The 12,601-nt window shown below is 39.3% G+C and overlaps 1 protein-coding gene across 1 annotated transcript; it reads right to left on the reverse strand.

Annotated features, from left to right (window-relative positions):
- Positions 1-518: 518 nt before the first annotated feature.
- LOC122128930 (up-regulator of cell proliferation-like) lies at positions 519-11,271 on the reverse strand. The gene is made up of 2 exons (XM_042703987.1): positions 8,860-11,271; positions 519-581 (listed from the first exon to the last, which is right to left on the reverse strand). Exons 1-2 carry the CDS (start codon positions 11,269-11,271, stop codon positions 519-521), a joined length of 2,475 nt encoding a protein of 824 aa, XP_042559921.1.
- Between the last annotated feature and the right edge of the window lie 1,330 nt (positions 11,272-12,601).

Below are 12,601 nucleotides of genomic sequence, written 5' to 3' on the forward strand. Positions count from 1 at the left end.
AGCGCCAAAATGATTTTGAGGCTGCTATTTTAAGGTGAAATGTTTCCATAGTGTTACTTTAACCCTCTATACCCCAATATAATTCTAGAACACTGCAGCAAATTACTGCGAAAAACACAGAATTCCTTTATTTTCTGTTATCCTGTAAACAAACAGTTACAGTTAGAAAACAAAAGAAAAATTACAATTACAAGTTTGTTTTGTTTGAAAGGGCATAAATTGTTTGTTAATATGATATCAAATATGTATTAGTGACATCTACAAATATTAAAATACATAGCTTTACATACACCCTAAAGTTCAAATTCATACATTTTGAACCGTACTGCAGACGTATTTATTAGATTTAATATCTTAATAATGTATTTAATTAGTATTTGTTATATATTTTGTAAATAAATAAATATTAAAATATTAACACTACTAAACCATACAGATAACCTGCTATGCCTCTTCAAATGTATCCTTGTGCAATACATTTGTGGAAGAGGTGAAGGTGTTTGTGAGAATTAACATCCTCATGGGTATCCATCATTTACCCTCTTATCTTGACTACTGTTCATCTGAGCATTACAAGTGTCCTATGTGGCAGACACCATGCCACGAAATAGGTATGAGGAGTTATGCAGATACCTACTCTGTTCAAACCCAGGGATAGCAGACTCTGGTGACAAGCTTCAGAAAGTGAGACCATTACAGTTTTTTCCAATCATTTTCACACTTGGTTCAATACCGTGTACACTTTCTCAAAACACTTAACACATCCAGCATATCAGTAGACTATATGAACTAAATGGGTCAATGCAAATACAAAATGCACTCAATGACCACTTCTTCCAAAATTCATGGATACCTGTCTCAGTCAATGTTCACCACCAGCAAAACGCTGAGCAACTACAGCATTTTTTCCCCCAGATATTTAGATACTCTGTTCCAAACAGTTAACTTTCAGTTCAAAACCAGACACAATTTAGATCACTGTAGATGGAAAGATGCTGTATTTTCAGACAAATGAAATTATACACTTGAAATAAGAAAGATTTAGTTTTTACTGATGTATTCATAAATGTATTTAGTTTCCATCTGTAACAGAGTTATAAATGTAAATAGATGAAATGTAAATAGAGTGTGAGTTTTCGCCATAAATAAGCGTGTTTTATTAGTCTTGGTGTTTTGGAGCCACCTTTGGGGATGTGACGTACTGCAGGTCTGCAAGATATATTCATGTGCCGTTGCCATAATCAGACAGAAGAGATATGCCTGTCAGCGGTAGGTCCATAAGGCAATTTGACCATCACAATTTGTACATTTTTAGATAGCTAGATGCAGTAAATGTCGAGAAATTCGACATGTAACGGGTATTTTCTATAATAAGTATGTATTGTGTTGGTTTGTAAAGCAAGTTTGTCAATGGGCAGAAAGTTTGATTGCATTATTTTACTTGAACACGAGGTTCATTGTACACACTGTGATTAGCTAGCTAGTTCGCTAGGAACTTCTCACTACTCACGTTCCGCTAGCTAGCTAAATATTAATAGAATAGTATAATAAAAATAGAATATAAATAATAATAATAATAATAGAATATAAGTAGCCATACTGAACCTGACATATTTTGTGTTTTATTTGACTTGTGCAGATGCTGAATATGCCCACAATTGTTTATTTGTAAAACAGGTATGTTGCTCCAATGCCGGGATGTGTGTGTTATGTGTGCATTGTTGTTTTAACTGTTCGTGCACTGGTTTGTGTGATTAATATGTTGTTGTATATGGCCATAAGCAGACAGAAGAGATATGCCTGTCAGCGATGCTGAATATGCCCACAATTGTTTATTTGTAAAACAGAATAAAGAAAGCAGAAAGCTGCAAATCCGTCTCCGTCCCTGACTGCAACAAGACCGTTACACATCTTTGTTTTGTTTGTTTGCAGCCTTGCTACCAACTATACTGCAGTATAGCATTTGCGTCGTACATGTATGTCAAATATAGATGTAGGTGTCACTGAAGACATTTTCCCACTATTACTGCTGCATATGAAAGTCATGGGCCATCAATGAGACAAAGTGACCCAAAAAGGGAACTAAAACAAACATGTCTATGCAAAGTGATTTTCAATATCATCTTTCAAAGCCCAGGAATTGAACCCAAGTCAGCTACTTGTTAGTCAACAACACTAACCACTGTACCATTTATCACACCTGGCAATCTTGCCACACAAAACTGGTATCTACAAACCAACAGAAAAGTTTGTTCTTACAGTTTTTTCCAATCATTTTCACTCGTCTCAATACCATGTACACATTTCCAAAACACTTAACCCATCGAGCATACCAGTAGACTATGTGAACCAAACTGTGGATACTTGCCCCTATGCTTATATACAAATGCAGTCAATGACCACTTCTTCTGAAATTCATGGATACCTGTCTCAGTCAATGTTCCCTACTAGCAAAACGCTGTGCAACTACAGCATTTTTTGCTGATGTTTAGATACTCTGTTCAATACAGTTAACTTTCAGTTCAAAATCTAATTTACAGTAATTTAGATTACTGTAGATGTAAAGATGCTGTATTTGGACAGACAAATGAATTTATATACTTGAATTAGACAAAGTACTCTTATTTTAGCAGAAAGGTTATTTAGATTATTTTAGTTGTTTTGGCTTGCAGACTTCTTACTATCTCAACAGAAGGCAAGCATAGATGTAGCTGTTTCCTGAAGAGTTGTTTCCACTATTACAGTACTGCTCAATATGTTAATCATAGGCTATCAGTGAAAGACAGTGATTGAAGAATGCAATTGAATTTTTTGTGAGAAGCAAACTAACATATGAACACTGTCTTCAGATACTTGGCTTGAATTGATGTATTTCCAAGATGCAATGCAACATGCTATATTTGCAATTGGCAATGCTTCAAGTTGTTACTGTTTTTTAGGTCACTGTAATCTGAGAGAGAACATTTGCTAAAGTTACGGGAGCATGACTCACTTTTAAGTGAAGTATGAAGTGTTTTGGTGGTTGTAGTGCATTTTGCACCAAAGGTTAACTGATATGCTGAGGTGTGCGTCTGTTAAGACCACTGTGTGAAGAGTTTGTAAAAAGTGTACATGGTATTGACATGGTAAAAACTGCAATGTGTGTCCTCCAGGAGAACGTCCTTAAACTTCTTCGACCATGGAAAAATCTTTCAGTAGGTGAGGCCATGATTAAATTTGACGGCATGTTACTTTGGAAACAGTATATGCCTAAGAAACCTGTCAGATGGGGTATTAAGATTTGGTGTCTCTGTGACTCCCTGAAAGGATACTGTTTAGCATTCAATGTATAAACAGGCAAAGAGGGGTGTGTGGCAGATGATCTTGGTTTGGGATAGGGGGTAGTAATAGATCTAATATCAGTATACCTATACAAACACCACCACTTGTAAGCTGACAACTTTTTATCTTCAATTCCGTTAGTGAGAAACCCAATCTGTCCTACTGAAGCTTCCTTACGCTCATCAGGCCTCTCGCTGTTCCTCTCCCCCATGTCCTCACTTCTCTCTGCCACAGCACCCTCACTCACTTCTCTACCTTCAGATGAGCTGGAACACCCGACATCCTGACAGATAAAAGAAAAAACGATCCTATTATTGTAAGCCATCACAGTGGATGCCATTAGTGTTTCACCCATTTTTATGTCAATTGTTTTATGTCACAACATCAGGTCAATATCCCAGTGTGAACTACATACGGACAAACTATAGCACATCTACTATACATTTGATGTAGTATTGATGTCCTATACCATGGTCCTATATGAGCACTGATTTCATTGTGATTGGCTTTCTACAGCTTAAAAGCTGTACAAGCTTCAAATTTAACATCACAACATATTACTAGCTGGTTGTCGAATAATCTGCTGAATACCTTTCCAATATGAGGTTTTAAATATATTATAAATGGTTATCTTGCAATTTTCTGTCTTTAGCTACTGTTGTTACCATGAGCTTACAGCTAAAAAAAAAAGAGGAGGGATTTGAATAACTAGTAGAGACAAACGAAGAATAATTAGAAGTTAGAAGGAAATGAAGTGACTCATTTTTTTTTTACTATACATGTTATTTATCTAAATCTGATCAGTTTAGTAAGTGATGAGGCTGATGCAGTCAATAGCTGGCTATCAACCAACTCCTCAGACTGGCTCGAACTCCTCAGACTAACGTTACCTCAGTCAATGTGTAGATAGCTAGCAAGTTAGCTGGCAAACTAGTAATGGAAATTGAGATGACGATCCAAATTTTAAAAGACATTTCTTCTGAAAAACAGAAAACACAGCCGATTACCCACGTCGTCGTTATTTGTGCACAAAATAGCTCTCACCCACAGACGCGGGTGCTTGCTTCGTAGGTTGTGAAAGTCACTAATTGACCGTCATTTCCACAAGTGAGGTAACAGGGAAATTAGCTTTATTGAACGTCCCTCAAAAACCAATTATTAAATGTTTCATATCTCTGCAAAAAAAAGTGTCATGGGTTTACAATCCATTCAAATGTCATTGATCTAGCTATGTCTTTTGTCTATATCTGCGATGAGGCTGGTGCTAGTTGTAAACCAACACTTCTCAGTGACCGCCATACGAAGATGTTACTGGAGAGTTAGCTAGTCAGAAAAAAACAGGAGGATACTTATATTACTATTTTTAATACGTTTTTTTAATTTTTACTTCTCAAACAGGATCGTTACTGTCATACAAACATGATGAGTCGTCGTCTTTGGTGCACAAAAATACGGTCTCATCCAGTGAGGACAGATGCAGACGTCGTCTCTGATTGCTAGCCTTTACTGCAGGAACACTGTAATCCTCTGGCGATCTGTCAGTAGCGAGGTTTAGTTAACAAATACTTCAGAAAAGTCAATGACAGCATACCCAGTTTCCGGTTTCAAAATAAAGGTTAGATGTTCATGTATCCAGTAGCGGGGTATTATTTCATGAATTAATGTTGAAGTATAAAAACTGTGTCTTTAAAAGTTGCCGGCCGCGGCCGCTATGGTGAAATTCTAACATGCCGTTGGCGGCCGCTATGGTGATTAGAGGGTTAATGAGAATAGTCAGGGCGTACTTTGGCACTATTTTTTAACATAACATCTGATTCTAATTCTGACAGTCTTTGGAAGGCTGTAAGTTCCATCAAAGTTACATCACCAAGTTCCATCACCTAATTATGTCTGATTAGTGCCCAATCTCTGAACAAAAAAGGTCTGTTTAGGTTTTACCAAGTGCCATTATTAGCGATAATGTACCCCCTGCTGGAAATTTTTCCAATTGAGCTCCACTGGCTGCCTGTAGCTGCTCGCATTAAGTTCAAGTCACTTATGCTTGCTTACATAGTGATTGCTGGTTCTGCTCCCACCTACTTTAATGCTCTTGTAAGGGTAAATGTTACCCCCAGGATGCTGCGCTCGTCTAATGAGTGTCGTTTAGCACTGCCGTCTGTGCAAGTACGGCAATCTAGACTATTTGTCATTCGTAGATGGAACGAACTGCCTACCACTACCAGGACAGGGGCGTCCCTCTCTACCTTTTAAGAAGCTCTTGAAGACCCAACTCTTCAGAGAGCACCTCCCTTCATGGCATTAACACAAATCAGTACAAACCCCAACTACCAGAATTCCTTTAATTTAACCCCAAATGAATAGAACTGAGACAATGGGCTGCATATACTTATATCTTGAGCTTAATGCTTCATTAATATCCTGTAACTTTACTAATATCTGTATTATAATTTCTAAGTTCTAATGTGTAACTATGAACTTTATTAAATATTAGTATTTTGAGACTTATTTATCTTTAGTGCTATTTCTCACTGTGCAACAGAGAAAATGCATTTCTGAATAGAGTGTATGTATTTGAGAATTACAGAACTTATCTAGCGGCCATAGTATATGCTACTGAGTGTTGTATGTTATAATGTTTGCATCACATAGAGATACACACACACACACCACCCAACTCATTTAGAGATACACACACACATCACCCAACTCGCATTGAGATCTACACACACACTACTGCATCTTAAAAGCCCTGCTCACACTAACCATTGCATCCTCCCCATTCAGTCCTTGTAGCTGTCCTGCAAATCTGACTAATCTGTTACATTATCCATAACATTTGATAGCCAGCTATTATTTGTGTAAGAGAGAAACACATACATAGTTTGTCTATTCGAAACAAAGCAAAAATATATATATAGTCATCACACAAATATGATTGTTGTGCCATTTATTGAATACATTAAATCACATACCACTGCAGATTAATCATAACCTCTGAGATCTGCCATCCCATAGTAAGCCCCAAGCACAATGAATAAAGAAACACAATAATATTCATACTAATTACACAATATGTATTACATTGGGTTGATTGAAGGCCATTGCTGTGGTTGTATCAGAAATGTATTCATTTTATAATGAAAGGTGGTCACTAGACCTAAACAAAGATCCAAATTCACCCATTTGAAATTCATCATTGAAAACATGATAAAAAATAATAAATCAAACAAATAACTAGTGACCTAATATGTATATTCATTATAGACCATTTCCAACCTGTATTAAAAAAGTGAAATAGTCTAAAAGGTGACTTATTCACTTCATGATCTCTTTATCATCTCTTCAACCACTTAAACAGAAGAGAAAATAATCAGGTACTGAAATACAATCAGGTAACCTAACCTAGTCACAATCCCCCAAGAGTACTGAAGGGAAACACATTTCATTATTCAACATCTTAAAGACAATACAAATCAGAATAATCAAGTTGGTCATTCAACCTGATACCTATACTGATGATGTGTGTTTTAACTCATTAAGAGACATGTTGTTTGATTTAACGATCGTATTGAATAACAAACCCATAATCTCATACTGATGCCGTGTGTTTTAACTAAATTAGACATGTTGTTTGATTTAACGATCATATTGAATAATATCCCCGACATCTGACTTGATTAATCTTGAGCACATTCTCCATGTCCCCTCATCACTGATGCCATGTGTGATGGTTCCCTTCTGGCCTGATTCACATATCACATCTACTAACACCATATATGGCAGTGACTCCCCCATAAAGTTTGCATTAATGCATATTAAATGCCACTCTAAGAATTCTCAGTGCCTTCTCTGCTGTCAGTGTTTTCCAGGCATCTGGGATATCTGCAGGTAGGGCATCAAAAGCTTCTGCAAACTGATAGTAGTCTGAGGCCTCAGCACTAGACTCTCCTTTGATCTCCCAGTCAGAGTATATGTCCCTCTACTCCTTATAGGGATGCCACTCATCACTTGTTAATTAATTATTAAATGTGCACTCACTGATCACTAAAGTTGTACAAATGTCTATTACCAGCTTCTGGGAGGCATCCCTTCAGCTATCTATGCAAAAACAGCTCATATCGATTGGGTTCGGGAGAAGTGCGTCTTTCAGTGATGTGAAATGACTGTTTTGTTGTCATACCCCTGAGCTAAATGAACTTCCATTTCCTTGATCAACTCTATGAGGTTGGTGGCAAACTCGTCTGTCTTGTCATCGCTGAGAATCAGAAAGTTGTCTAAAGCATCTCTTGGAATGACCAGCTGACTTGTTAGACCAGAGCAGAATTTTTCTATGAATGCCTTTATGTCCACAGTCTTTGAGCAGCTGTTGATTGCTGTAATTAATGTTTGGACAATCTCAGAAAGGAGTTTTTTCTCCAGACGTGCCATTTGTCCAGCTGATGACATTTCCTCACCCCTGTTAAGCAGCTGTTGCAAAAGGGTAAACTGGAAGTGAGTCTGTGTGCTTTGTGCCACTCCTCTCTCTCCTGTCATCATTTCATCTGCAATAAGTGGACCAAGCCTTCTGGTGACGTAGTCCTGAACTGCTGGCTTCACACAATTTTCTGTGAATTCTGCTGCTCTCTTCTGGCAGTGATTCTGTGGGTTGTTGCAGTCATTTAATTCCTTGTGTGCTTTCTGGAAGACCCTCGCTGCACGGCCACAGACATGAAACTTAAGATTAGCTTCACATGTATTATTATCATTATTAATCGGATCATCTTTCAGCTGGTCATCAATAGCCTTGAGGAGGTCTCTGATGTACGTCTCATGGTAATCTGTGTTGTTTCTCTTCATGATGCTTCTGTGATTTGAAACAAGACTGTCACAGTGTCTGATGATACCATCACAGTTCTCTTGAATTTCAGTAATTGAGTGATTCTTCCTGCAACATGAAAACGAAAACCATCTGAAAACCATTGTCCGATCTGAAAACCATTTTGTTTCAACAATGAATTTGAATTTATCCTGTCCACAAGACCTCAAGTCAACTTCGTTGAGCATTTTTGACACATGTTCACCCTTTGAACTTAGATTTGAGATGAGCAGACGGTGCACATCCTGATAAACATATATTTCTTTGGGCTCATAGACCTTTTTCTCAATAGTATCCATTTGCTTGTCCTTGATTTTATTCACTTTTTCCTTTCCCTCTCTGATTTCAACAGCCTTCTCCAAAGAGTGTTTTATAGACATTTCCATCTGTTGTCTGAGAGAGTTGGCACTTGTTCGGAAATCTTGTCTGTATTTCTCCTCTACACGTACTTTGCTGTCCTTTTTCTGAAAGTATTCATCAAGGTTGGACAGGATTGTCTGCTCTTCTTTATGCAGCTTCTTTGATGCCTCATGTAACCACTCTCTGAGCCTGGTACGTAAAAGATTCATTTGGACATTCTTTTCAATCAATCCAAAATTGGATATCATCGTTTCCTTGGTTATAAGCCAGTTGTTCATCTCAGATTGGAAAGACCACCCCCAAGTGTTGCACTGAGTGCATACATCTGTGTATGCATCTGCCACTAAACTGTTCCTGAAATGAAAGATGAAGTTCTCAACTTTCACAGCATTCCACAAACCCTGAGTCCACTTGAGGAACTCAGGTGCATTATTGTTCCCGATATCATATGTTTCTGAGGAGCCAATTAACCTCTTCTTGAGATCATAGACAGCTTCAGTGTAGCCAGCATTCACTGGGGCCATTGGGGGAGTTCCATGCCAAAGTCCAGGGATGTAGTAGCTGTCTTTGTCAGGATCGTAGTCCATCACATCTGTGAACTTTGCATAAGCTACTTTCTTCTCCATTTTAGCTGCTGTTCGGGTCATCTCATCCAACTGTTCCACCAGCTTCTTCCGGTCTCTCATGTTGCTGTCATAGGCAAACATGTCTGACACGTTCTGATGCACAAACAGACATCTGGGCTTCTTCCCAACCTCCTTCATCCTGAGGAAGGCATGGACCACAATCTGCAGAATGTCCTTCATCTCTGTGTTGTTCTCCATGGCAATATTGATGAGAGTGATGTCACTGAGCCCTATGACCAGCGTTGCTAATTCGTTCTCATGTTCGTAGCTTGTGTCAAATGCCAGCAGCTCAGGTGATTTGAAGCCCTCTGTGTCAATGACCATGATGAAGTCACACTTGAGCTCAGATCTGAGTTCCTCAGAGACTTTAATCAGCAGCATGAAGGCTCCTCTGGTGCATCTTCCACTGCTGACTGCAAACTGCACTCCAAACATGGTGTTGAGAAGGGTGGACTTCCCAGTGCTTTGCACTCCCAGCACAGTCAACACCAGGATCTTACTCTTGCTGTCCACCAGCTGATGTAGCTGAGTCAGGACCTCTTTTATCCACTTCATTGGGATGTTAGCTGCGTCTCCATCGACCAGCTCAACTGGAAACCCATCGAGCAGCATCTGAGCACACAGAGCAGGTAAGTGCTGGACTTGTTGTCGGGCTGGGTTGTTTTCTGGAAGGGAGCAAGCACACTCATAAATCTGGCCCAGCTCACGGAAGAAATGCTCAGGACCCAACGAGCAGTTGGAGATTTGCTCATCCAAGTCTGCAATCAGCTCCTTATCCTGTGGTGTATTTCTACAGCAGTCTTTGTACTGCTCTCTCAGTGTGGACAGGTTATGTCTAGAGAGGGTGCTCAGCTGAATCTTCAGCCACTTCAGGAAGTAGAGACGCTCCATTTCTGGCTGTGAGATTCCAGCTGTGAATTTGTTCATAGCGTCAGACATATGCAACTGATTCTGCCGTTCTCTCAGTTCCTTATGTTGTTCATTCAGTGAACTCTTGTAGTGCTCTATGCTCTGGTTTCTGTCAGCCTTTCTCAGTCTACACATCTCTTTCTCTAACACACTGATTTCCTTCCAGATGTTTCCTTGCAAAGGCAGCTGGTCCTTCTTGAACTCTGAGATATCGTTAATATTTTCAGTGATGCTCGTAGCATGATGTCTACCATTATTACACTTCTCCCAGTCTTCATCAACAACAATATCAACACTTTGAGCAACAGCAACCATGTCTTCCACTTTCATTGTATGTGGATCTTTTCCAATGGCACCACTCACTCTGAGACGCAGGGCCTCCACAAATTTTGCATCATTCTGCTTTTTCTTGATGATCACATTATTCTCCTTCACCTTGTGTTGTCTGCATATATCCCTGAGTGTCTCCATGTTGAAGGTGTTACTCTGAGAGTTGGTGACCAGGAACAGCTCAGCTCTGCTCTCTCTGTTCAGAGTGCTAGGGTCTCCCTCTAGATCATCACTGAAGATGAAAACTGCAGCTGAGGTCTGATACAGGAAGGACATCTGGGTCTTAAACATCCTGCCATCTCCTCTCAGATTGGCTATGGCCACTGGCTGTGGGAACATGTCAATGTTTTTGCTCCCACAGGGTAGATACCAGCTGACTTCAACCAGACCATCTGATATTCTCCTGGGCACATTACCACACTTCATGTCACGGTGAACAAATGCATTATTGTGTTGATGAGGATTACTGAGCAACTTGTTCAGAGTTTGAGATTTGGGCAGACTGCTCTCTCCTAGTCTAACAAAAGACACCATGGGGATATCCATTTCTACAATCCTGCCCTCTACAAATGTCCTGTTACCTGCTAGAGAGTGAGGTCTGAACTTTTTAACCAGGTCTCTCATGGCCCACAGCATCAGAGTGCTCTGCTGTGTGTCACAGTTTGGCAGCAGCAAAGGAACAGCAAACTGGCACATGGACATTTTGGAGACCATTTCCTGCTGGAGGAAAGGATCTGAGCAGTGGAAAAGAGCAGTGATCAAATCTGGAGGATTTATGGCATCATAATCATCATTAGCATCAGTTAAACTAGAATTATACACTGGCTGGTCTTGTGCACATTTTATATTTCTTGCATTAATATTGGCCATCATTAGATTCCTTAAGAAGGTCCATGGTATCTGCTCCAGACTTTGTGCTGGTTTATCAGACACTGTGTTACCGTTGATCTCCAGGACTGAGCTGAGTGTGAGCTTCCCTCCATGAAGATGCCCCAGGCCCAAGGTTGACAGGAACGTAGAAAGGAGGAGTTCTGGGGGTTAAAACAAATTTGGCTGTTTGTACTGGGTAACTGGATTGCACTGCTTTATGTCTTTGTTCTACTACACTACCTGGTTAAAATGTCCACTGTCTTTATATCTGTCTATGGTTTCCTCCCAACAGGGGGCGCTAATAAACTCTTCCAGTCACCTGTGAATGCATGCTTCTGGCTGACAGTGTAGTATATGACATTCTACAGTACACTTTATCCTCTTTACCTTAACGCACAACTTAACAGAAAGAGGCCATTGAGTGATTGTCTGATGCATAATGTTTACAGGCAGTTGCCACATGACACACAAAAATATATGGTGTGAGTGAACAGTTGTTACAAAGTTTCATGGGTTAATAATGTAGTAATAGATTGCAGCAGTTTTACTGTTCTAAATTAAATATTCATTTCAATACAAACACAATTCAACTAGCATTTCAAATAAAGTAACATGAACCTTGTGATGTTCACATAAATAAGGGTCTTGACACATCAGAGGTGCTGAGAAAAATAAACAACAATAGGCTCTCAGGCACAGGCTATATGATAGATGATATGATACGATCAGGCTATATGATACGATCAGGCTATATGGTATGCTATGATCAGTTTATATGATGGGTCATTACACGTCAAACGTGACAATTTAAAGAAAATTCCCCACTCGACCATCTCAGATTTGGCTGAAAGAATTCAAAGTTGTTCATACACCTCTTAATCGGTATAGCTTTCTACTCCCAATAGTTTTGTCACAATAGGATGTTTTAGGGGGGAGGGGGTGCCAATACTTAAGACGCTTTTTGAGCAGCGTTTTCTGAAGAGCCATTTTCAAATTGCTATTACTAGAAAAGAATTTAAGCTAGCTCCTTCAAACTTTCTAGGCTTAAAATATGATACCATTACTTGATGATTATGGACTTCCAAGGGTGTGTCTTGGGTATATCATAGTATTCGGGGTGCTTGAATTTGCGCGAAAATTTTACTTTACGCTTTGTTGCAGCATCTTTGAAGGCCTGTGGAAAGCTTAATGTTAAAGCAGGAGACTTGATGTTATACACAGACCTTCCTATGTATGCGGTGTATCTTGTATTAAAGAACTGTCCCTATGTGATGAATGGTCTGGAAGGTATTAAAGCTTAAAAATGGATGAAAACACATTTTGTGCAATT

Source organism: Clupea harengus, unplaced genomic scaffold (assembly GCF_900700415.2).
Source record: "Clupea harengus unplaced genomic scaffold, Ch_v2.0.2, whole genome shotgun sequence".
NCBI classification, from domain to species: Eukaryota; Metazoa; Chordata; class Actinopteri; order Clupeiformes; family Clupeidae; genus Clupea; species Clupea harengus.